We start from the raw sequence: 25,994 nt of genomic DNA, 5'->3' as shown, positions 1-25,994 counted from the left end.
TATCTATTTATTAATGCTTTGGGTTTGGACTATCTTAATATTAGAAGATATCATTGTCATTCTTTGTGTTTAGATTTTAGATGCATTTACATACTGACTTTTTGTGCAGAGTTATTTCTTGTGCAGTTGCTTTTTGTGCATAGTTCCTTTTTCTATGGATTTATATATTTGTACATTTCTAGATAGGTTTTGATATTTCTCAAATGTTGATATTATAGTATGTAATCATTTCAAGTAGTACAATTCACCATTAAGAGATGTCAAGACCCTGTCTTGCAGGCAGCTTTCAGTCCCTTCCAAGCCATTTCCCAGTTACCTGGAGGAGCAGTCTTGCATACCTGAGGGAGGAGTTGTGGGCTGAGTTGTAGTAAAGGTGAATGGGGTGGTCGTAGAGATACCACACCTAAAGACTTCTCTGCTTATTGTTCTGTTGACATCACAGGTTGCACTGAAGCACCATCCTGTCCCATCCGTGGTGTTGTAGATGAGCTCACCATATTTATAGCTCTGCTCTTCATAAACACAGCTGCAGGCTGGAATTCACAAGAAGGTTTTTGTTAGGTGTCTGTGAACGGGCAACACTCAGTATTTCATCTTCTCACTATTTCTTCTTAGCTGCCTTACCTTTATCATCAAACTTGCACTCTATACCTTCTGAGGTGCATTCACTGAAACAGAAAAACATTAAAGCACATTTTATTTGACTATAAGATAATTTTATTAGCCACCTTTCTTCCAGCATCTAAAGAAATGTCACTTTATTTGCATTTATTCCTTGAGTGTCCAGTTCCTGTTGGATTCTTTTTTCTCCATTGTTTTCATGGAATCATGGAATGGTTTAGGTTGGAAGGAACCTCAAAGCTCATCCAGTTCCAACCTCCTGCTACAGGCAGGGACACCTCCCACTACAACAAGTCGCTCAAGGCCTCATCCAACTTGACCTTGAACCCCTCCAGGGAGGCAGCAGCCACAACCTCCCTGGGCAACCTGTGCCAGTGTCTCACCACCCTCACTGGAAAGAATTTCTGCTTAATCTCCACTCTAAATCTGCCCTCTGCCAGCTCAAAGCCATTGCCTCTCATCCTGTTACTAAGCCCTTGTAAAATGTCCCTTTCTGGCTTTCTTGTTGGCCCCCTTCAGGTACCAGAAGTCTGCTCTAAGGTCTCCCTGGAGCCTTCTCTTCTCCAGGCTGAACAACCCCAACTCTCTCAATGTGTCCCTACAGGGGAAATTCTGCAGCCCTCTGATCATCTTTGTGGCCCTTCTCTGGATTTACTCCAGCAGCTCCATGTTCTTGTGCTGGGGGCACCAGTAATAGAGGACTTGCTGGTCTTTTACCTTTGTGTTGAGCATTTACAAGACCTTTCTACTACTAATGGAGTAAAAAAACTGTCATTAGATAGTAAGAGATGATTGTTATACAGTCAGCACAGACTAGTCTTGTCCTGTAACAGGAACATGCAGTATCCTTTGGTTGTTTTGATGGTTTTCCCTTGTACCCAAGCAGGCTGAGAGCTCAGCTCTTACCATACTTCACATTCATCTCGTTTGTATATCTTTCCATCTTCATTATCATAACAGTCACAGAGACTGACACACTTCATCTCATCCTCATGAAAATAGGGCCTGTCTGGTGGGCAGTTGGGGTAGCAGCCTGAAGAAAGCAGAAGGGTAGAGAGAAGGTAGAAAAAGGTGAGAATGATTCCATCAGTTATACTTGTGCAGAGTGTGTTTGCAGTTCTCCTTTTCCACGCTCAGAATTTTTATTACTTCATTTTCCCCCCATTAGTTCTAGGAAGCAATGCAGAGAACTGCATCAGCAGAGCTCAGCCACAAGGACTTAGTCCCAGAGAAGCTTTTTAGCTCCAGTTTCCATAATCTGCCCTTACTCATGTGGATGTTCATAGAATTATAGGTTGGTTTGAGTTGGACATGACCCTTAAAGGTCACCTAGTCCAAGTCCCTGCACTGATCAGGAACATCTGCAACTGCAGCAGGTTGCTCAGAGCCCCAACCACCCTGATCCTGAACATTTCCAGGGGTGGAACATCCCACCACCTCTTTGGGCAACCTGGACCAGTTTCTTACCACTCCCAGCATTAAAAATATTGAAGAGAGTGGAATGGTTCAGATGCAGCTGATGAGGAAAAAAAGCATTTTTCATGTTGTTTGGTGGAATATAAGAAAATGCACCCACTTCAGGGTGCTTGCAGCTCTTTTTACCTTCTAACCCTGGCAAGTTATTGTGGCATTTTCCACTTGGGTTCCTACAGGTCTTCATACAAGGGGCTCCACAAGGCTTATAGTGCCATTCACACTCCCCATGTTGATTGTAGTAATCACAGAAGAGTGCTATGGAGAAACAGAAATTCAGACATGTTTGAAAAGAAACCTACAAAGAGTTGTTTGGGGTTTTTTTTGATCCATGCCTGCTCATCACATCCCTGCAGTGGTCCTTCAACAGTCTGGTAACCCAGGAATGAACAGGTGTAACTGTGTGACCACTGAAACAGCTCAATGTGAAAAGACTACACAGTGAGGTTATAATGCACAGAGTGCCAGGTTGGAAGGGACCCCTAGGATCATCTTGGTCCAACCTTTCTGTGTGATACTGGAGTTGGAATGAGCTGGCCCAGCAGCCTGCCCAATGCAGGGCACTCCACTGCTTCCCTTGGGAGATGATTCCAGTATCCAGCTGTGCTCATGGGGAAACATTTTCTTCTGGAGTCCAATGGGAATGTCCCCAGCAGTAACTTGCCCCCATCAGCCCTTGTCTTTTCCATGACACTCCTTGTAAAAAGGGAGTCTCTTGTCTTTGTGCAAGCCACCCTTTATGTACTGGTCCATGGTAATAAAGTCTGCCCTGAGCCTTCTCTTCTCCAGGCTGAACAACCCCAGCTCTCTCAGCCTTTCCTCACTTGGCAGGGCTTCCAGCCCTCTGATCATTCTCCTGGCCCTTCTCTGGACACTTTTTAGCCTGTCTGCATCTATTTTGCAAGACTCTGTTCATTTAACTATGCTCTCAGAAGTACTTCTGACAGAAAACTCACGACAGATTGAGGGGGTTCTCCAGGCCACGCAGACACCAACTTCACTACATGCTTGAGCGTAGGCAGCTACTGCTGTGCAGAAGCAATCACAGTCTCCTCCACTGTCACAGGCACAGGAATCTCTCACACATGCTTGGTAATATTCTGCAGGTTCGACCTGATAGTAAAAAGAGAGGTAGTGTCATCCATCCTGCCTTCTGAATTCTTCTTAGCTTTGCCAGTGTGGTTGACTTTAAATGTTCTCAGAAAAAGACCTTCATCAGTGATCTCTTTTGCTTTGGTTTGTACACACTGCCAAACACCAGAAGGGATGGATGGTGGAGCTAAGTAATGTACTAACAGACTTTTAGACACCAAGACTTGTGTCCCAGTGAAAGATTACATTCATGTACCCAGACAACAGTAGGCATTTAGAAATGAAGGTCTCTGCCAGTGAGACTGAGGTAGTAGGAAGAGCATCGTTGCCCTGTTTGGAGCATGTCAGGCAAAGGCTAGGCTGTTGCTTCATGACCATGTTGTAATTTCTCTTAGCCTGTGTTCTGGACCTGAATCCCACTGCTAGGAAATCTGCAGTCACTATGAAATAAGTGATCATTCTTTTAAACCAGCTCTGTATTCCCTGCGAGCTGCATGTCATCTCTCTTACACAGAGATCTATATACCAGATGGATTCCAGGTTCCCTGACACAAGTCACAGTGAAGTTTGCTAATGGATTAGTCCTGTGTGTTAAATGCATGGGAAAGTGTGAGAGGAAAGAGTTGCTATGTGTTTGATCAGAAGTAGACAACAGGCTAAATAGTTGCCACCTTACCAGAAGATAAGACCTGAGAACTACAGGGTCTTTGAGCTCTCAAGTGATAAAGAGTCTCCAAGTACCATCCCTGTAGTCAGAGGCTGGAATGTGGTGTAGGCAAAACAGTATGTGGAGCCAGCAATGACTCTGAAAGGCTCTGCAGAGGACAACCAGCTGTAGAGGGAGCTGAAGATGATGAAGGCTCTCCTCGCTAGGGGGTTGCACAGCTGCCAAAGTCAACAATGCACATGGGAACTAGGGAAACAACAAGTTGTTGTGTAACAACTAGTGAAATAAGGAAGGAGCTTGCTTCTCCTTGGTTCAGCCTTCTGGGGCACACTGGCCACATGTCACAGGATTCTGGACACATCTAAACTGAGAGCATAGGTGGGGGAGCTGGAGCAGCACCAGTCTACCACCACCATGGTGTGGTTCACGAGGGGGATGCCTACCTTTTGAGATGGCAGCTGCCCAGCTCTGCTACCTATGCATGTCAGGAGCTCTGCTGGCCAGTGGGATAGGGTGAGTGTAGCCTGCCCTTCCATCAGTAGAGCTATTCAGGATTGTTTGTCATATCTTATTCAGCAGGGTAATTCCTCCCTATGGCTTGTAGCCTGTGAGCCATAGGTATTGTGGTTTCCAGTACACCTTTCTCCTTAAGGTTCCAGTGTTTAAGCTATAATAATCAATCTGTACCTGGAGTGGGGTACTTATGTGTAAGAGCATTCCCTGTCCCCCCAAGAACTCACTGGAACAGAAAAGCAGCTTTGATAACCAACACACAGACCTGATCTTCACGCAGCCACCTTCTCCCTGAGCAATACCTGAGAGTGGCAGGTGGCAAAGACGTTGCTGTTGATGATGCTGCACTGCTTCTCTGACCAGGACTTCCGGTAAGGGTTGGTAGAACATGGGTCCTTTATGCTGTAGGCATCAGGACACGTAGAAGACACTTTCCAGCTGTTCCCAAACTCTAGGATATTCTCTACCACAGACTGACTCCTCGTAGTCAAGTCATTGATGCCGTTGCCGTCGTAGTTTCCACAGAGGCCACAGATCTGGCCCTGCAAAAGGACAGAAACAATAACGGATGAGAGAAAAGTTGAAAGAATAGCTGAGACTGAAAGACTATTTGAAATTCAGCTCTTAGAGTGGTGGCATTCCATTCTGTCATTCCTGAACTTCTTCAGCCTTGGCTTCCTCAGCAAGACAACACAACCACCCAGGGTAGAAGGATGCTGCAGTTCTTTCCTTCTTGAAAAGCCAACAGCAGTGTCTTGTGGGTTACAAATCTGAGCTATCAAAGCACCTCTGCAATTATAACATCTTGCCTTGAGGAATGAGGAAAGGAGTACTTGCAGGTAGCCAGCTAAGTGTTCTGTGTAAGCTTTGTTTTACACAACACATGTACACATGAAAACCAGCCCTGGAATGCTGTCAGAAATGCTACCAGTCCAGCCATACAGTGGTCCTTGAGTCTTTACTGCTAGGAGAGGTATAAAAGGATAGGACATTTTCCTTGCACATCCAGAAATATCCCTCATTCCAAAGGTATGGACCTGTAAAACTGGAACAGGCTGCAACAGATGCTGTTCCTCCTGAAGGAAGGCTGTAGCAGGGTGAGAGTCAGACAGACAAGATTGCACCAAAGGGGTTTAGTTTGGACATTAGGAGAAATTTCTTCACTGTAAAAAGGTTCTCAAACACTGAAACAGGCTCCTCTGGAAGGTGGAAGGGACCTCCAGAGATTGAGTCCAACCTCCCTGGCAAAACAGGGTCACACAGGAATGCATCCAGGTGGGTCTTGAAAGTCAATACAGAAGGAGACTTCACAATCTCTCTGGGCAGCCTGCTCCAAGGCTCCAGCACCCTCACAGTAAAGAAGTTTTTCTTTATGCTGAGGTGAAATTCCTGTGTTCCAGTTTGTACCCATTGCCTCTTGTCCTATCCCAGCACACCACTGAAAAGAGCCTGGCACCTTCATCCTGACACCCACCCCTCAGATATTTATAGCCATTGATAAGACACCCTCTCAGTCTTCTCCAGACTAAACAGCCCCAGGTCTCTCAGACTTTCCTCATCAGACACATCTTCCAGTCCCTTCATAGCATCATAGAACGGTTTAGGTTGGAAGGAACCTCAAAGCTCATCCAGTTCCAAGCCCCCACCATAGGCAGGGACACCTCCCACTACAACAAGTCGCTCAAGGCCTCATCCAGCCTGGCCTTGAACACCTCCATGGAGGGAGCAGCCACAACCTCCCTGGGCAACCTGTGCCAGTGTCTCACCACCCTCACTGTAAAGAACTTCTCCCTAACATCCAGTTTAAATCTCCCCTCTGCCAGTTTAAACCCATTACCCCTCATCCTGTCATTACAAGACCTTGTCAATAGTCCCTCCCCAGCCCTCCTGTAGCCCCCTTCAGATACTGGAAGGCTACTTCAAGGCTTCATCAAAGCCTTCTTTTCTGCAGGCTGAAGAGCTCCAACTCTTGTAGTCTGTCCTCATAGCAGAGCTGCTGCAGCCCTCTGAGAATCTTTATGGCCTCGTCTGGATCATCCACAGAGCCCTCTATTGGACCTCCTATAGTGTATCCCTGTCCCACTTAAACTGGGGAGGGACCTGCTCAAGAACAGTAACAGGATGATGGCTTCCTGAGCCACCAGAGGAACGAAACCCAACATGGGCTGTCTTGCAGGAATGCCGAAGACCTCAGCTGCTTGGGATCTTGTCAGCTTGGGATCTTGGTGTCAACAAAATTCACACTCAGTCTATACCTGGACTGCAAATGGCCACTTAACTGCTAGTTCCTCACCTTAAAACCGGGGCTGAGCTTGATGAAGATGCTGGTTTTCTTGTCCCACATGAGGATCAGCCCACTGGTGGTCTCGATCACCAGGTACATACCCATATAGCGGACAGTGTATGGCACCTCATCGTTCTGTCCCCTCTTTACCACACTGATGTGCTCCTCACTGAGGATCAGTTCATAGCTCTGAAGCAGCGGGAGAAAAAGGCAATTAGAAGTGAACCCAGGTCTGCTCTTAAACATCATCATCTGCTTTTAAGAGCACCACAAGTAGTCCATATAATGGAAGCAAACAATTCAAATATGCTAAATCAAACTATATATAGATCAAATGTCAGGTTCCTGGAACTGAGGTGAACAAGGTAATTTAGATGGTGTAGGTCAAAAAGGTGTTCTGGCAGTCACTCTCTACTGCACAGACTGAAATAATCTTCTGCCATGATAGGCTAAATCTCTCCTAAAGACAATTTTCCTGGTATCTGTACTTTGCCCAAGAATGATGTAAGATCAGGCAGGAAAAGGAGGAGCTGTAAAGCTCTACCAAACATCTCACTTGAATCCAGGTGAAGCTTAATTTATAAGCTGATTTGCTTTTCAAAGTATTTCCCCCCCTTTTCTTACAGCAGTGGCTATCTAGGCCTCTCCTAAGCCCTAGACAGATACAGAACAGAACTAATCTGCACACAAAACCTTCTTACCTCCAAGAACACTTTGATAGATTTTGAGCAAGTTGTCCCAGTGTTGCCACAGGGAATATTTTCAGTGACAACCCTGAAGGTCCCATTGGTGGTTCCACTCTTCCCACAGTGATCCTGGGCAGAGAACAACATTTGAAAATGCATTCTTTCTGTAGACATGACCAAGGCTGTGTCTCATTTTGCTGGTTATCAGTACCTGGACTAGTGTGTATTCACAGTTTCCATTGAAGCTGAACCTTTTGTCATCAAAGGTGTTATAATGACCATCTCCATAAACAGCACAAGTGCCCAGGCACTGATTTTTGGTGCATTCCCACTTCCTATTCTTGCAGACACTAGGAATGAGAATAAAAGCATTTAATAAGAAACCAGTTCACTGGCCTGTGTAGGCTCATCCCAATGACTCAGGTTTTGTTTGGCAGCTCATGCCCAGCAATTGTTCTATTGATTCCATAGTTAAAATCATAGAATGGTTTAGGTTGGAAGGGACCTCAAAAATCATCTAGTTCCAACCTCCTGCAATCCTTTACATTGTTTTTACACACAAAGAGTTAAAGCCAAGTTCTTCTCTGCTGCTCCAAAAGCAGTAACTGCAGGATAATAGTACTTAATGGATGCTGTTGCCCCAGAGATTTCCACCCATCCTGTGTTTTGGTCATCTACCTGCTTGAGAAGGAAACCTGCTTATACCATGGAAGCAAAACCTAAAAGATCCCTCAGGAGATGAAGTGTGCAGCACACATCTTTCTTCTCTGCTGTAGTCTCTTATGATCTTTGGACAGGCAAATGGTGGAACTGGGAAGGCTGCTTCTGAGGAAATCCTTACCAGGTGTTACAGTCAACGTTGATCTTTTCCCCAGGCTGGTAGGTGGCTTCATTGTGGATACAAGGGCATTGCTCTTCAGGAATACAACCACCATTCCCATCTAACACGAGCCCAGCTGGGCACACGCAGCCAGACACACACTGGGTGCTGTACTGGAGAAGGCAAGAGGAGGACATCACTTCAGGAGGAAATCATCACAAAAGAAAAAGGAAGATTAAATTATCCTAATGTGTCTTTGGTCTTGTTGGAGCCCAGCTCAGATGGGAAGAGGACTGCAGAGTACTTGTAGAGCAGGGGGACAAAAAGGAAGTTGTCAGGCATTGATTTCACAGAATATAACATCTGCTAAAGAGAAATGTTTGGTGGGAGCCTGGGAAATCTGCAACACGTGGCATCATGGTTCTTGCTCTGTGTTAGCTGTAGAAGATTTGCATTTTGCTGTGGGTGATTTGGCACTGAGGGAGGTTTTTAAATGGAGAAAAAAAAAGCCATTTCAATGTAAAAAACTGGGGGGAAAAAAGTTTTGGGTTGTTTCCCCCCCCCCAGTTTGGTTGAATTACATTGAAATGTGTTTATCTGTCTTCATCTCACATGCTGATTGTTCCTGAAATGGCATGTGGCTGCCATGCACCTAGGTGGAGTAAGAGAATTAGGAGTGCAAGAGGTTCACAACTGCATCATGGTGTAGGAAAGATTTCTCCTAGCCAGTTTATAGCCAGCAATCTCCTCCTAAAGAAGTAAAATGTGTGGCAGAGCCCTAGATATTGTCACCACTGGTTGCTTTTAGCTGCAGTAGCTGAAGAAAGTAGACACTCATTTTATGAATTAAATTGGATAATACTTTTGTTATATTTTGATCTAATGTTTCATATCATGGTTTTAGGCTTTTGCTACAAGAGCAAAGTGCCTGTGTTGTAGATTTGGAGTAGATCAGATAGATATAGAATCATAGAACCATAGAATTGTCAAGGCTGGAAGGAACTGCAAGGATCATCCTGTTCAAATCCCCTGCCATGGGCAGGGACATCTCACACTAGATCAGGTTGCTCAGAACCAAATCCAGCCTGGCCTTAAAGACCTCCAGGGATTAGGCTTCCACCACCTCTCTTGGCAACCTGTGCCAGGGCCTCACCACCCTCATGCTGAAGAACTTCTTCCTAACATCCAATCTGAATCTCCCCATTTCTAGCTTTGTTCCATTCCTGCCAGTCTTATCACTACCTGACAGCCTAAAACGTCCCTCCCCAGCTTTTAAGTAGCCTCACTCAGATACTGGAAGGCCACAATAAGGTCTCCTTGGAGCCTTCTCTCCAGACTGAACAGCCCCAACTCTCTTAGTCTGTGTCCATAGCAGAGCAGCTCCAGCCCTCTGATTATCCTCGTGGCCCTTCTCTGGACACAATCCAGCACATCCATAGCTCTCTTGTAATAGGAGCTCCAGAATTGGACTCCAGGTGGGGTCTCACCAGTGCAGAGTAGAGGGGGAGGATCACTTCCCTCAGCCTGCTGCCCACACTTCTCTTGCTGCAGCCCAGGCTCTGCTTGCTCTCTGGGCTGCAACTGCACACTGACAGCTCATGTTGAGCTTCTCATCCTTCAGCACTCCCAAGTCCCTTTCCTCAGGATTGCTCTCAAGTCAGTCACTACTCAGCCTATATCATAGAATCAACCAGGTTGGAGGAGACCTCCAAGATTATTCAGTCATAGAATCATAGAATCAACCAGGTTGGAAGAGACCTCCAAGATCATCCAGTGCAACCTAGCACCCAGTGATAGATGAATGCTTGGGTTTGGCCTGACCTTATATTTCAATGACCTTAGCACCAAGAACACAGACAAAACCCTGATATACTTACACAGTGCATGTCCAGAGTCTGGCAGCTTTTCTGACATCCTGCTCCAGTTGTTCCTGCAGAGACATTTCTGCAGTCGAAGTAGACCATGGGAGATTCACAGACTAGGAGGAGAGATGTGAGAACAGTAAGCAGTAAGAAATGGCAGAGGATTTACCCCACAGCTGTAACCACTGGAACCACTCTTTGAAAACTGCATATTTCAGTTGTTGGGGGTTGCTGTTGCTATTCAGTCTGCTGGTAAATCCATCTACTAAGAGATTCACTTCAGAGCACTGAATTCCCAGTGCAAAAAACCTAAAAAGACCCCCAAAATTCCCACCACAATATTTCAGAAAGAAACCTTTATGAAAAAAAGAGCTTTTAGCATGAACCTGGGTCCCCCTCCTGCTTTTCATCATAGCTATTGTACTATAGCTAAATGAGAAATACTTCTGTTATTTAAAAACCCATCAAGAAAAATCAATTCTATCAACTATTTCTGACCAAAACCTGGCACAGACAAAAAGATAAATGAAAGAATATTTTCTTTTTTGTTCTTTTTTGTTTTTTACCTGTAGCTGAATTGGGTGTTCCAATGCAGTTCAGTTTCCCCTGGATGCAATTGCTGTAAGAGAGAAAGAAAGAAAGAAAGAAAGAAAGGAAGAAACAACTTGGGTTGTACTTTTGATTGTTGGCTGATTTGGTTTTGTTCCTGTTCCTCCTGAACTGGGGAGCCCTCTTACCCTACTACTTGAAAGCCTGGGGGAGGAAGGATTCACTTACCAAACGAGCCCATTTTCCCGGATAACTTCTCCAAGAGGCAGTGGAGATCCTCTGTAGTAGCAGGGGCACTGGTCAGCAGGCACACATTTGCCACTCTCATCCATATAGGTTCCATTGGCACAGGTGCAGCCATCAACTGGGACAAACTCGATGTTGCATGTGACATCAGGCTCACTCAGAGAGCGGCAGGTGGGTTGGCAGGAGGAGATAGTGTAGCTGTAGCTCAGGGATTTGGGACACGAGGTGGTGTATTTCGCTTGAGAGAGGAAAACAGAAGGTTTGTTAGTTCCAGCTGGTTGCTTCTGCTGGCAAACAACGAAATCACAGGCAGCAGAAACAGGATGGAAGCAATGCTGTACACCTCTGCATCTTTCATTTCAGTGTGGTTCTCAATAATTCCAGAGCTGGACCCAAAAATCTACATGTGATGTATGTAAAGTTGAAAAGGTTTTGTTTTGAGATGGACTTTTGTAGAGAAACCTCCACTGAGTGCTGCTATTCATTGCTAAGACTCCTGAAGTTTTTGAAGTACAAGATGGCTCCTGGGATGCTGAAAACAGACCTGCTGGATCAGTGGGATCCAGCATGCAGCCTCAGAAGCCTTTCATTTGGTAGTGTTCTGACTGTTATTACCACCACTGTTATTCTGATATGTCCTATTTTCTCTCTACATTAACTCCTGATACACAAAGCTCAGTCAATTTCATTATTGCCCAGCAATAAGTAGAGATATTTCCGTAACAGCCTCTCTTTCTCAGTCAGGATTTGTCTCCCATCTATTGCTGTTCACTCCTGCTAGCACTGGATTGATTCTAAGGGAACAGCAGGGAATTACTTCCAGGAGTGCATTGAACAAAATCTCTTCCACAACACTTGCTATATATGTCTAAAAATCAGCAAGCATAAAGTAATCATAGAAAGGTTTGGGCCAGAAGGGATCATCTAGTCACAACCCCCCTGCTGTGGGCAGAGACACCTTCCACTAGACCAAGTTGCTCAAGACCTTGTCCAGCCTAGCCTTGAACATCTCCAGGGAGGGGCATCCACAACCTTCCTGGGCAACCTGTTTCACTGTCTCCCCACCCTCGCAGTCAAGAATTTCTTCCTCATCTCCAGTCTCAATCTGCCCTCTTCCAGCTCAGAGCCATTGGCCCTCATCCTATCATCACAAGCCTTTATAAAAAGCCCCTCCCCAGTTCTCCTGTAGCCTACTTCAGTTGCTGGAAGCCTGCTCTAAGGTCTCCCTGGAGCCTTCTCTTCTCCAGGCTCAACAGCCCCAGCTCTGTCAGTCTGTCCTCTACCCTCTGAGCATTTTTGTGACCCTTCTCTAGACTCACTCCACCTGTTCCATGTCCTTCATGTGCTGGAGGCTCCAGAACTAGTCTCTGATCAGCACTTTGCATCGATGTGTTCTTAGGAAAGAGGATGGTTAAGAGTGCTTACAGCAGACATCAGTCCTCCACCCAGGCAGCTGGATTCCTTTTGCAGCACAAGCTCTCACATAGGAGGAGAGGGCTGCACACAGGCAGTCCTCACTGTTCTCACAGTTGCAGGTGTCAAACATGCAGTTCTAAGAGAAAAAAGAACACTTAGCACTGGTAATATTGCCAATTTGAGGAAGAAAAAAGAACATTATCATTCAGCTCTGTGGCCTTAATCCTTCTTCAGGCATGCTGACTCACAGACACACTAACACAGCTTTATCACTTTCTGCTCTGTGTCTCCCTGTCTCCTGACAGGGAGAAGAAGGTAATGGAAATTCAGTCAGTTGTGGGGAAAGAATGGTCTTAAAGTCTGTGACATTTGACAGCTTCATCTTCCTCTGAACCACAGTTCCCTCAGGATCACCAAGTCCATCCTATAATCCTACTCTATAAGATTCACCTTAAACTACATCCCCAAGCACCACATCCAAATGACCTTTAATTACATCCAGAGTTGGTAACTCCACCACCTCCCTGGGCAGCTCATTCTAGTCTCTGACCACTCTCTCTGTGAAAAACTTTTTGCTAATGTCCAATCTAAACCTCCCCAGTCTCAGCTTGAGGCCATTTCCCCTTGTTCTGTCTCCAGTTACCTGTGAGGAGAGACCAGCAGCAGCTCCTCCACAATGTCCCTTCAGGTAGCTGCAGACAGCAATGAGATCTGCCCTCAGCCTCCTCTGTTTCACACTAACCATCTCCAGCTCTCTCAGTTGCTCCTCATCAGATTTATTCTTCAGGACCTTCCCCAGCTTTGTTGCCCTCCTCTGGACCTGTTCCAGCACCTCCACAGCTCTCTTGTATTGCAGTGCCCAAAATTGAACACAACAGTCAAGCTGTGGTCTCACCAAAGCTGAATCCAAAGAGACAGTCACCTCCCTGCTCCTGCTGGCCACAGCATTTTTAATCCAAGCCAGGCTGCCACTGGCCTTCTTGCCTGCCTGGGCACACTGCCTTGTTGAAACTCATCCCATTAATCCTGCCCCATTGATCCAGGCTGTCCACGTCCCTCTGAAGAGCCTCGCTACCTTCATTCAAATCAACACTGCCACCTAACCTGCTGTCATACCAGGTCTTGAAGCCAAGACTGACTATGGAAGGAAGGCAGTGGTACAACACAAACAGACACACGAGTTGAAAATGCTGCAGTACACAAATGAACATAGAGATGTTGAGTAAGGTGAAAGTCACATCTGGAACAGTCCCTTCTTGGGTAATCATAGAATGGTAGAGGTTGGGAGATATCTCCAGAGATCACCAAGGATGATGTCTCCAAAGGAAAAATGCCCCAAAACAATCCAACAAAGTACCGTGTAGTGAACAGAAGGATTCACTGCATAGTGGCAGGCAGCAAAAGGTCCTGTGCTGTTAGTGAGTAGTCCACACCAGTGCTGAGCATAATTTTCTGTGAGGGGAACACACAACACAAACACACATTACTCTTTGTACTCCAATAGTCCCAAACCCACACTGCCCTGGCCTGTGAATCATAGAATCAGGCAGGCTTGGAAGGGACCACAAGGATCAGCCAGTTCCAACCTGCCCTACCATGGGCAGGGACACCTCACACTCGATGAGGCTGTCTAGAGACTTATCCAGCCTGGCCTTAAACACCTCCAGGGATGAAGCTTCCACCACCTCCCTGGGCAACCCATTCTGAAGCCAGTTCTGAAATGACATTAAACCTCTCCTCCTTCCTTTTGTTCCACTCAGTTTGTGGGCTAAGGCTCCTGAAGCTTATGAGAGCTTGTTGAAGGAGGTGAATTAAAGACTTGCAGGTGCTCCTGCAATCCACTCTAACACCAAGCTGTCAGCTTAGACATCCTCTCTGTTTTCACTGACCATGCAGAGTCCTTCCATTATATTTCTATGACTCCTCCTTTGCCTTGTTCCTTATCCCTGATGCTTTCATTTGGAATACCTGCTTCTGATGTCAGGTGTCTGTTCTTACCAAGTATATAGAATCTTAGAATGGTTTATGTTGGAAGAAACCTCAGAGATCATCTCATTCCAACCCCCTGCCATGAGCAGAAACACCTCCCACTAGAGCAGGTAGCTCAAGGCCTCATCCCACCTGACCTTGGACACCCCCAAGGAGGGAACATCCACAACCTCCCTGGGCAACTTGTGTCAGTGTTTCACCACCCTCACTATAAAGAACTTCTTCCTAAGATCCAGTTTATATCTCTTCTCTTCCAGTTTAAACCCATTACTCCTCAACCTGTCATTACAAGACCTTGTACAACTCTTCATTCTCTTATCTCTTATCTTTGCCTTTATCTTTCTTTTGTAGGTAATCTTTATTTTATTTTATCTTTATGGGTAATCTTTCTTTTATTTTATCTTTATAGGTAATCTTTCTTTTATAGGTTGCCCAGGGAGGTTGTGGCTGCTCCTTCCCTGGAGGTGTTCAAGGCCAGGTTGAATGATGCCTTGAGTGACCTGTTCTAGTGAGAGGTGGGGGGGCTTGGAATTGGCTGAGCTTTGAGGTCCCTTCCAACCTAAACCATTCTGTGATTCTAACAGATCTGTTTTTCTTAGTGGGGGGAGGGGTGGTGGGGGTGAGGAGTGAGCCAAAAAAGAGCTGGTGTCCATTCTAAGGAGCTCTCACCATTGTCAATGCTGAGGGCACAGGGGTTCTCGAAGCTGCGCTGGCTGTTAGGGCAGGAGGCTTGAGTTTTCCATGTATTAGCAAATGCTGTGGCTGTTCCTTCAACTATTCCACTTATGGCCTTGAAGTCATCGGTTTGAATGTTATTGAAATTGCCACAGAGACCTGTTGAGAAGCAGTGAGAAGTTTCTAGCAGACCTTAGGCAAGGTGTGCTTGGGGGGTGTGGGTGTTTCTTGTCTTCACTTACCGCAGGTCTGGCCTTTGAAAGCAGCATCTATCTGCACATACACTTGCATGATGGGTGTCAGTTGGACTTCCAGGTGGACACCAAAGTTGGTGTCCAGGATGGTGAAGAATGTTGAAGGTCTGAAAATGGTGACATTAGCTACAGATGAAAAAGAAAAAAGAAAGAATGGTCACTTTCCAAGCCAGGTCAAATGCTGGATGCAGTGCATCATTGGGCTGTGCTTGGTTTTCCTGACCTTAAACTGTGATGGTTTGGGTGTTACACACTCCCCCCCCACCCCATACCTGTGGAATCTGGAAATTGAATGAAGCTTTCTATTTATAGCTCAGCACAATATGCAAACAGATATTTACAATATATGCAGAAATATACAAGTTAAAAAGGTAATGCAGGAACACAACAGCCCTTCCAGAAACCAGAGTCCCCAGGAGGGGCTCCCAACCACCCTTCCACCTTCTCCTCGCCCCTCTACCTTACCCCAGACTTTGCCTTACACTTCAAGGAGAGTTTGGAGGGTCAGCCACGTGGGTTAGGAAGCAGCAGGTTAGTTTAGAGAGAAGTGCAGCCCCAAAGACAGAGAGCAAACAACTGCATTATCTGTGTTTCTGTTCTTCTTCTTATACATCTCAGCAAGCCTATGAGTGAAGTACATCTCACCATTGTTTCTGTTCCACAGCCCATAGTCTAATTCTTTTCACCAGAATATCCCAGCTAGGCTCAAACTAGCACATAAATGAAGACCAATATGGATGAAAATGGGTCAGAAGTATAAATCCAAATCTACTTTGAAGAATTTGATTGTTGCTACCAAGTTGCTGGCTTGGTTTTGTCTCAGCATTAAGCAGTTGGAAAGTACTCTTCCCAAGAGAATAAGAAGGCACTGAGCAGTAAAAAGAATGCTTCTGGCTTTCTTTCTGTGCTTTGTTTCCATGCTTGTATGGCAAATGTCAGAGCCCTCACTCTGCTGGAGAAGGAAAATAAACAGATCTGGAGGTGAGAGGTACCTCATGGAGTCATTAATTGTTGAGACAGGAAGCAAAAGGCCAATCATAGAATCAATGAACCAGGTTGGAAGAGACCTCCAAGATCATCCAGTCCAACCTAGCACCCAGCCCTATCCAGTCAACCAGATCATGGTACTAAGTGCCTTATCCAGGCTTTGCTTGAATGCCTCCAGGGATGGTGACTCCACCACCTCCCTGGGCAGCTCATTCCAATGCCAATCACTCTCTCTGCCAACAACTTCCTCCTAACATCTAGCCTGAACCTCCCCCAGCACAACTTGAGGCTGTGTCCCCTTCTTCTGTTGCTGCTTGCCTGGCAGCAGAGCCCAACCCCATCTGGCTACAACCTCCCTTCAGGTAGTTGTAGACAGCAATGAGCTCTGCCCTAAGACTCCTCTTCTGCAGGCTGCACACCTCCAGTTCCCTCAGCCTCTCCTCATAGGGTTTGTGTTCCAGGCCTCTCACCAGCTTTCTGAGGAATTTCTTTCTGAGGAAGTGTGAATGGAAAGGTGGCAAGTTAAAAAAAAATCAAAGGTAGAAGAGGTGAACAGATGTCTGCTTGGCTCAGATTGGGGCAGTGAGACAGAAGTTCACCTTACATTAATCAGGTCAGGAATGTGTAAGTGCTGTTTGCTTCTGTTTGAACTCTTGCCTATGCTTTATGGTCTCCTGTGTCTTTATGACACCAAACTTCCCACTTCTAGTTCTAAAGGACTTGTGTGACTCAAGAAGTATCACAGAGATGTGAGCACACAGGTTCTGAACAGCTCACGGTCCTTGTAGCTCCATGGCTTTAGAAAACAAGCAGGTGTGAAGCTGAAGTTCTGAGATTATTGCTCAATGGACTGGTAGAGAACAAAATACCTGCTGAGATGGGCAGCTGGGTGTAAATGGAGTTCACAAACACACCACCATCAGACCTGACCTCGATGACCTGGTAAGGAAGAAGAAGAGACAAATGTGTGAAGGATTACTATAGTCCAAATAATAGTGGTGATTGCAGGGATATTCATTAAAAGGGTATTAAATAATAAGAGCAGGGGGTTTTATGCTGTTTCACCTCCTTCCTCTTTCCACTTTGTGCACTTCACTAATTCTCCCTGGCAGAAAAAGAGTATTTTTGAAGAGGCTTTCTCAGCTCCTTAGGGAATTACATCATCTGGGTTTCTCTGAACACATCTTTGTGATGAATTACATCCCTTACTGTTGTAGTTCCTAACCTAAAAGCTCTTTTTTATTTCCCCCCTCATCCAATTGGCAGAGAAAATTGCCTTTTTCTGCTTTGTGAGCAACAATGCTTCTCTTAATGAACCTCCACAAAGCCAAATTTGTGGCTGATCTGATTTTTGAAGCAGAATCAATTTCTGTGCACTTGATGACAAATACTGTGTGCTTATCGAAGCTGCTGACCACTTGAGAGAGAAATGCAGTTCCTGGAATGACTAAGGCCCAGCTTCTTTGCTCCCCATGGTTTTAAAAGCCCTTTCCCCTGCTTCCTTTGCACCCTTACAGTTTGTCCTTTGTTCATGTTGAGGGTCACTGACTTGAGGCACGTCTCAGTGTCTGTCACACCGCACTTGCGTAGCTCTGCCAGGATGGTGAAGGTTTCATCTGTGCAGTGCTGAAACAAAGAGAAGTTATTTCATGAAAGGTCAGAAGCTTTCCCCTGCCAAATTTTCTCTCGATACTGAATGATCATTGCTATTTCTGGAGAAGGTCCAGACTCTTCCAAATCCCAGGCCTTCTCTGAGCTAATATTCTGGTTTGCCTTTTGTAATCACAGAATCAGGTTGGAGAAGCCCCCCAGGATCACCAAGTCCATTAACCCTACTCTACAAGGCCCTCTCTGAGCTAATATTCTGGTTTGCCTTTTTTAATCACAGAATCAGAGAAACAGGTTAGAGAAGCCCCCCAGGATCACCAAGTCCAACCATTAACTCTGCTCTACAAGGTTCACCCTAAACCTTATCCCCAAGCACCACATCCAAAATGACTTTTAGACACATCCAGGGTTGGTGACTTCCTCCTAACATCCAGCCTAGACTTTCCCTGGCACAACTTGAGCCTGTGTTCCCTTGTTCTGTTGCTGGGTGCCTGGCAGAAGAGACCAAACCCATCCGGCTACAACCTCCCTTCAGGTAGTTGTAGAGTAGGGTTAATGGTAGGCTACAACCTCCCTTCAGGTAGTTGTAGAGTAGGTCCTGTGTGACCTGAGCTAGACTGTATGGTTCTGCTCTGGCAGGGGGGTTGGACCTGAAGATCTCCAGAGGTCCCTTCCAACCCCTAACATCCTGTTCACTGGTGACTGTCATTTGGCTGGCAACAAATGTTCTAGTAAAACATGTGGCTGAGAGGCAGTTTAGTGACTGTATGTCAAAAGAACTGAGTTTCAGAAGTGTTGGTTGAGGTCACCTCTTCCTTCTATGAATGCAGCAATAAATAGATAAGGCTTTAATCTGTCAGTAAGGCTTTATGGCCTGGTAGCAGCTGATTCCCACCTTGGAAAGGACATATGTGCAGTCACCGTGGTGGTCATAAGTTTTTTTATCAAAGGTGGAAATGTGTGAACCTCCTTCTACTGAGCATATTCCTGGGCATGACTTGTCTTGGCAGCTCCACTGGCCTCCGTTGCAGGTACTGGGAGAGAAAAACAATCAAGTTAGCTGAAGGCAGTGACAGCAGTCCAGAGCAAATTGAATTACAGTGGCGTTGGGCTGAGCTATTTTGCTGCTGCTTTGTAATTCAAGCTGTAGTTTGTCACCTGGTAAGTCTAGATTTAGGACTTTACAGAATGTCATGAAGATGTGAGGCAGGATTAAGCCAATTTCATCCTGTCTTGGATTAGAAACACTGTGGCCAGCAGAACAGGGAGGTGATCCTGCCCCTGTGCACAGCACTAGTGAGGCCACACCTCGAGTGCTGTGTTAACTTCTGGGCTTTTCACTACAGAAAGGATATTTTGGGGCTGGAGTATGTCCAGAGAAGGGCAAGGAGACTGGAGAAGGGCCTGGAGCACCTGAACTACAAGGAGGGGCTAAGGGAGCTGGGGGTGTTCAACGTGGAGAAGAGGAGGCTGAGAGGAGACCTCACTGCTCTCTACAGCTCCCTGAAAGGAGATGGGAGTGAGGAGAGGGCAGCCTCTTCTCCCTGGTGCCAAGTGACAGGACTAGAGGAAATGGATGCAGGCTACACCAGGAGAGGTTTAGGCTAGACCTTAGGAAATATTTCTTCACTTTAAGGGTCTTCAAACTTTGGAATGGTCTGGCCAAGGCAGTGGTGGAGTCACCATCCCTGGGGGTGTTCCAGTGGTGTGTGGTCCTGGCACTTAGGGACACGGTTTAGTGGTAACCCTTCAGTGCTGGGTTGAGGGTTGGACAGCCAGACGGGTGCCAGCCACCACCCCCAGTTTTGTATCATCAGGGAAGTTTGTGAGGGTGCACTCAATGCCCTCACCCAGGTCAGTGATAAAGATACTGAACAAAGCTGGAGCCAGGACTGATCCCTGAGGAACACCACTGGCTACAGGCCTCCAACTTGATTCTGTGCCACGTTTCTTGAACACCTCCTTGTCACAGAAATGGATCAGAGCCTCTCAGAAGTGTGAGCCCTGATGTTTACTGATGCAGAGCATTTCTGTTCCCTAAGGTGATGCGTTGAAGCAGAGGCACAGAATTAGTCATTGTGAAATCAAGGCTGAAGGTTGCATTGTGCCATCCCTTGCTCTCTCCAGAGTAAAATAAACATTTGCAAATACACAAAAGGCTGCAGCTTCACCTTCCTTCAGGGAGCCCAAGTGTTTGAACAAAATAAACACCCAGGAAGCATTTGAATTGCCTGGCGAGAAACCTAAACACGGTAAATCCTCGCTTTGATCTCCCTCGAGTTAAAGAACAAAGCTGGTGAAACGAAACAAAAACCTGTTCCTTGGGGGTGTTTTGGCACTGAAGGGGTCAGTTAAATACACACATCAGCTGCCAGCCGTGCAATTACAGGCAAGAAACCATTAGGCATGTGGGAGGAAGCAGCGAGTGAGAAAAGGAACAAAGCTTACCAGGTTTGGCAGGGCTCTGTGAAAGACGTTCCTGTAGCGTAGGTGTGGCCGTTGTAAGTACAGGAGCACTGCTGGCTGGGGATGCAGCCAGAGTTGTTGATGTCATCGAATACAGTCCCTAGATGAAACAGAAAAGCCAAAACCTCAGAGTCGTGGAATCGTTAAGGTTGGAGAAGACCTCTAAGCTCAGCCAGTGCAGCTGTCAGCCTGAGGCCACTTTGCCTGCAAAGCTGTGTCCTGAAGTGCTGCCTCAAAAGAGCCAACGGCAGCCTGGGGAATACCAGGAAAAGTGTGGCAGGGAGGTTCTTCTCTCCCTCTGCTCTGCCCTGCAATACTGTGTCCAGTTTTGGGCTCCCCAGCTCAAGAGAGACAGGGACCTGCTGGGGAGAGTCCAGCGGAGAGCTACAAGGATGAGTGGGAGGCTTGAGCATCTTCCCTGGGAAGAGACACTGAGAGCCCTGGGGCTGCTCAGTCTGGAGAAGGCTGAGAGGGATCTGGTCTATGTGTACAAATAGCTGAGGGGTGGGGTCAGGTGGAGGGACCAAGCTCTTTTTGGTGGTCAGCAGCAATGAGACAAGGAGCAACAGCTACAAACTGGAACAGAGAAGGTTTCAGCTCAACATGGGGAGAAACTTCTTTAGCGTGAGGATAACCGAGCCCCGGAGCAGACTGCCCAGAAAGGCTGCAGAGCCTCCTCCTCTGGAGAGTTTCCAAACTGCCCTGGAGTGCTGCACACCCCCAAATCCCTCTCCCTCTGTGGTTTGAATGGCAGAGGAAAAGGCACGAACAGACCTGTTCCCCCCCGCCCTCCCCCCGCCCCGCAGGCCTGCGGGGGGCGGCAAAGGCCCCTCCGGCACGAGGGGTGCACGCGGGGTGCACGCACGGGGGTCGGGGGGGCGGCAAAGGCCCCTCCGGCACGCGGGGTGCACGCGGGGTGCACGCGCGGGGGTCGGGGGGGCGGCAAAGGCCCGTCCGGCACGCGGGGTGCACGCGCGGGGGTCGGGGGGGCAGCAAAGGCCCGTCCGGCACGAGGGGTGCCCGCGGGGTGCCCGCGGGGTGCCCGCGCACTGCCGCGCGGGGGAAGGGGGGGCAGCAAAGGCCCCGCCGGCACGCGGGGTGCCCGCGCGGGGGTCAAGGGGGCGGCAAAGGCCCGTCCGGCACGCGGGGCGCCCGCGCAGTGGCGCGCGGGGGCCGGGCTGTGGCTGGCGGTGCCCCTCCGCTCGGGGGGGCAGCAAAGGCCCTGCCGGCACGCGGGGTGCCCGCGCGGGGGTCGAGGGGGCGGCAAAGGCCCGTCCGGCACGCGGGGGGCACGCGGGGTGCCCGCGCGGGGGTCGAGGGGGCGGCAAAGGCCCGTCCGGCACGCGGGGCGCCCGCGCAGTGGCGCGCGGGGGCCGGGCTGTGGCTGGCGGTGCCCCTCGCGGCCGGGCAGTGGCAGCTCTGCGCTCTGTCTGGAAGGGTATAACTCTGGGGGGGCTTCCCGCCTTGGGGTGCCTGCCTTAATGCTCAGCGCCCCCGGCTGGGTAGGTTCTGCAGCCGGAGCCCCTGGCGCTCTGCTCTGAGGGACGGCTTCCAGCCTTAAGCACCCTCTGTGCAGGATCAATAGGCCTTAAGGAGAAGGACGCTTCCCGCCTCAAGCACCCTCTGTGCAGGCTCAGTAGGCCTTAAGCAGAAGGACGCTTCCCGCCTCAAGCACCCTTTGTGCAGGCTCAATAGGCCTTTAACGACCCTCGACGTCCTCTGGGACTAGCAGCTGGACCGCCCTTTCGTGCACCCGGCCTGACTCACCGGTGAGTAACTTTGGCTGTTATTTAATAGGTCAGCCTTTTCCAACTTCTGACTTCCAAAACAGCCAAATTACCTATGGTATTGTAGATCTTCTCAAGCTAACTGAATCTGCTAACTAAAAGTAAATGAATGTCTGTGTGTAGTTTTGGGAGTGGGTTTTTGGGAAAAGAACTCTATGTAAATTCCTGACTGGGACTCATTAATTCGCTGCCTCCGCAACACAAACCCACCTGGGTGCGTTCCTGTGCAGACTACCCGAGGGGATCCTGCTTTAGGCAGAGGAGTTGGACTTCATGATCTCTGGAAGTCCCTTCCATCCTCTAAAATTCTGTGATTCTGTCTGCACCTTTTTGAACACCCCCAGGGATGGTGACTCCAACCTGTTCCAGTGCTTGACTAACGTTTCAGGAAAGAAATCTTTCCTAATATCCGATATAAAACTCCCCTGGCACAGCTTGAGGCCATATCCTCTTGTCTTATAGCTTCTTACCTATAAGAAGTCCCACCTCACACCAGCCTCCTTTCAGGGAGCTGTAGAGAGCAGGAAGGTGATCCCATAGACTCCTTCAGACTGAACACCCTCAGTTCCCTCAGCCACTCCTCAAGATACTCAGGCTCTGCACCCTTCACCAGCTTTGTTGCCCTTCTCTGGATGTGCTCCAGCACTTCACTGCCTCTCTTGTAGTGAGGACCCCAAAAAACTGAACTGGTATGGCCTCACCAGTGCCAACTACAAGGGCACAATCACTTCCCCTCTCCTGCCAGCCACCCTTGATCAGTTGAAGAGTTATTTCCCTGTTCTCTTTTTTTAAAGAGATATTTCATTTTTTGTTGGTTTGTTATAAAACCTAAGCATCATCTTAGAGGCAGCTGTCAGGGCTGGGCCATAGCTGTGCTGAGGACAGTAAGCCTGTGCCCGTGTACACAGCGAAGGATTTAACCTTTGTGTTCTTAAATTCCACCTGCTTTGAGAGAGGGACTTATTGCAGCATAGGTGGCTTGTCAAGAGGCTGATTTTGCTTTCTCGCTCTCCTGCTTTCCTGCCTCCTGAATGTTGCACATGTATTGCTTCAGGTATCCTTTCTCAGCTGAGACAGGACAAATCTTGTTGCCTGTAGCTGTGAAAAATGCAAATGCTGGAGGCTTAAACCCCGTGGAACCCACCCAAATCCTAGAGGTCAGCTGTTGTTGTTCTTGGAGATCAGAGATGGGAGTACAGAAGAACTTGCCTGGGGGGCAGAAGCAGCCATCCATGCAGTGCTCTTCACAAAACTGAGATCGTCCAGGATTGGTGCAGGTGTCAGCACAGGGGGAGCTGCACTCCTGGTATTCCATGTTGTAAGGACACTTCTTGGCTGAAATGTCAAAAGAGAAGAAGTTAGTAGAGTTTAGTTTTTGTGCTCAGAAGCATTTCTAGTTCAAGGTATATGAAAATCTGTATGTTCATTTTAGTTTTTCAGCTAGAGGTAAAATCACACTGAACTGCAGATCCAGCTCTCAACATCAACTCTCAACATGTGCAGATATGCAAAGTTACTTAGACCTGCGTCTTACAGCTGAGATGTGCTTTGTTCTGGACTGTCTCAATGGCTGAGAGAGGTTTTCCTCTTCTGCTACTCTGCCCTGGTGAGGCCACATCTGGAATTTTGTGTCCAGTTCTAGGATACTCAATTCAAGAAAGACCTCAGGGAACTGCTTGAGTCCACCACAAAGCTGCTGAAGGCAGTGGAACATCTCCCTGCTGAGTTTGCGCTAAGGGAGCTGGGGCTCTTGAGCTTGGAGTAGAGGAGCCTGAAGTGTGCCCTCATGTTTATAAGTCTGTGAAGGGCAGTGTGGGGAGGACAGAGCCAGATTCTGCTCAGGGATGTCCAATGACAGGACAAGAGGCAATGGGGGCAAGCTGGAGCAAAGGAGATTCCATGGAAACATAAGGAAAAACTTTTTCACTGTGATGCTGACAAAACCCTGGAAGGAATTGCCCAGAGAGGTTGTAGAGTCTCCTTCTCTGGAGACATTCAAAATCCACCTAGACATGTTTCTGTGTGACCTATTCTAAGTAATCCTGCTCTGGAAAGGTGCTTGGACTCCATGATCTTTTGAAGTCCCTTCCAACCCTTAAGATTCTGTGATTCTGTGACTGATTTCTGGGATCAGCAAGGTAATGACCCCCCCCCAAAATCAGCAAAGCTTCCACCAAAGGCATCCTTCCCGTGAGCACCTGTACTGCAAGTGAACTGTGCAGCTTGAATTCCTGAAGCTTTAGTGTGTTTGCATTTTTCAGTTATCATTGGAAGGGCAAACAGTACCTCATGGGCTTTTGTTCTGGAGCAAATGCTGCTGACAGTATCAACAGCTACACCCCACGGGCTAGTATGTGTTTAATGCAGTGCAAATCTCCTTGAGGATTACAGTGGTGCAAACTCCTGGCTACCAAGCCAGAGGAGATAAATAAGTGCTTAACCAGCCAAACACCTGCAAGGACCCAATCAGTTAATAATTGAGGATAATAAACAAAATTGCTGTAACCACCAGTGAGAAAAGGAGAGAAAGAGGAATGCAAACCAGCAAGTATGCCTCATGCTTTCTTCTTTCTCGCTTATCTGCTTCCTTTACTGTCCCAGTTAATTAAATAACACTTTGACTCTCAAGTAGAGTATCCATGTGAGGGTTTGATAGGGCTTAATCCACTCTGCACTAAACCCCTTAGCTCTGTTGCTGAAGTCTTTGTGCTGGGACTTCACAGGGTCACAGGATGTTAGGGGTTGGAAGGGACCTCCATAGGTCATTGAGTCCAACCCTCCTGCCAGAGCAGAGCCATAGAATCTAGTGCAGGTTGCACAGGAATACATCCAGGCAGGGCTTGAAAGTCTCCAGAGAAGGAGACTTCACACCCTCCCTGGTCAACCTGTTACAGCATCTCACCACCCTCACTGTCAAGCACTTCTGGAGCCTGTATATGCACAGCAGAACCCTCAGGAGAAGGCAGTCTTGAAAGGTCTGGAATTTCTTATGCATCCTCAGCATCATTTGGGAGCTCCTTGTTAGCTTCTGAGCACAAAGTAAGAGTACCTCCTGTGACACTTACGGCACAGCTTTGAGGTTCTCCAGTTGAGAGGTTGCCCACCAGCATGAGCACACTGCCGGGAGTACTCAGCAATGGTGTCACAGATACATGAGGAGTTCTTAGATACTTCAGAGCGGCACAGATCAGCCTGGCAGGCTGCGATGTACTCTGTGACATCAACAAGGGAGTTACATTCTGCAAATGCAGAGCTGGTCAAGGTTTTCTGGCATATGTCATCCTAGGGAGAAAAAAAAAAGGAATTAAATTGAATTCCAGAAAATCCAGTACCTGAAGGGGCCTGCAAGAAATCTGAGGGGGACTTTTGCATAGAATCATAGAATCAGACAGGTTGGATGAGACCTCCAAGCTCATCCAGTCCAACCTAGGATGCAGCCCTAGCCAATCAACTAGATGATGTCACCAAGTGCCACATCCAGGCTTTGCTTCAGCACCTCCAGGGATGGTGACTCCACCACCTCCCTGGGCAGCCCATTCCAATGCCAATCACTCTCTCTGCCAACAACTCCCTCCTAACATCCAGCCTGAACCTCCCCCGGCACAGCTTGAGACTGTGTCCCCTTGTTCTGTTGCTGGGTGCTTAGAAGGAGAGACCAACCCCAACTGGCTACGTCCTCCCTTCAGGTAGCTGCAGGCAGCAATGAGCTCTGCCCTGAGCCTCCTCTTCTGCAGGCTGCACACCCCCAGCTCCCTCAGCCTGCTCCAGGCCCCTCCCCATCCTTGCTGCCCTTCTGTGGACACCTTCCGGTACCTCAACATCTATCGAATTGAGGAGCCCAGAAATTGAAACAGTACTCAAGGTGTGGCCTGAGCAGTGCTAAGTACAAGGGAAGAATAACCTCCCTTGTCCTTGTACAATGGTTTGTAATGATAGGACAAGAGAGAATTAAATTCAGCTGGAAGAGGAGATGTTTAGATTGGAGATAAAGAAGAATTT

At 47.7% G+C, this 25,994-nt stretch overlaps 1 protein-coding gene across 1 annotated transcript in view; it reads right to left on the bottom strand.

The window, feature by feature from the left end:
* The window catches only part of LOC135186351 (mucin-5AC-like), a 50,896-nt gene that overhangs the window by 11,895 nt on the left and 13,007 nt on the right, over positions 1-25,994 (bottom strand). Inside the window, exons 8-30 of the mRNA XM_064163997.1 lie at positions 25,061-25,277; positions 23,205-23,330; positions 20,191-20,308; positions 18,638-18,776; positions 17,650-17,760; positions 17,004-17,073; positions 15,136-15,273; positions 14,888-15,052; positions 13,587-13,681; positions 12,239-12,365; positions 10,796-11,051; positions 10,585-10,637; positions 10,034-10,134; positions 8,178-8,329; positions 7,548-7,686; positions 7,352-7,465; positions 6,660-6,839; positions 4,669-4,908; positions 3,051-3,207; positions 2,224-2,352; positions 1,528-1,654; positions 625-668; positions 339-533 (exon numbers count right to left, since the gene is read on the bottom strand). Of these exons, the coding sequence (XP_064020067.1) occupies positions 339-533; positions 625-668; positions 1,528-1,654; positions 2,224-2,352; positions 3,051-3,207; positions 4,669-4,908; positions 6,660-6,839; positions 7,352-7,465; positions 7,548-7,686; positions 8,178-8,329; positions 10,034-10,134; positions 10,585-10,637; positions 10,796-11,051; positions 12,239-12,365; positions 13,587-13,681; positions 14,888-15,052; positions 15,136-15,273; positions 17,004-17,073; positions 17,650-17,760; positions 18,638-18,776; positions 20,191-20,308; positions 23,205-23,330; positions 25,061-25,277 (3,193 nt within the window). The remainder of the gene's footprint in view (positions 1-338; positions 534-624; positions 669-1,527; positions 1,655-2,223; positions 2,353-3,050; positions 3,208-4,668; positions 4,909-6,659; positions 6,840-7,351; positions 7,466-7,547; positions 7,687-8,177; positions 8,330-10,033; positions 10,135-10,584; positions 10,638-10,795; positions 11,052-12,238; positions 12,366-13,586; positions 13,682-14,887; positions 15,053-15,135; positions 15,274-17,003; positions 17,074-17,649; positions 17,761-18,637; positions 18,777-20,190; positions 20,309-23,204; positions 23,331-25,060; positions 25,278-25,994) is intronic.

The sequence above is a fragment of the Pogoniulus pusillus genome, chromosome 24, assembly GCF_015220805.1.
Source record: "Pogoniulus pusillus isolate bPogPus1 chromosome 24, bPogPus1.pri, whole genome shotgun sequence".
Lineage (NCBI taxonomy): Eukaryota > Metazoa > Chordata > Aves > Piciformes > Lybiidae > Pogoniulus > Pogoniulus pusillus.
This window is presented reverse-complemented; position numbering and strand designations above follow the sequence as displayed.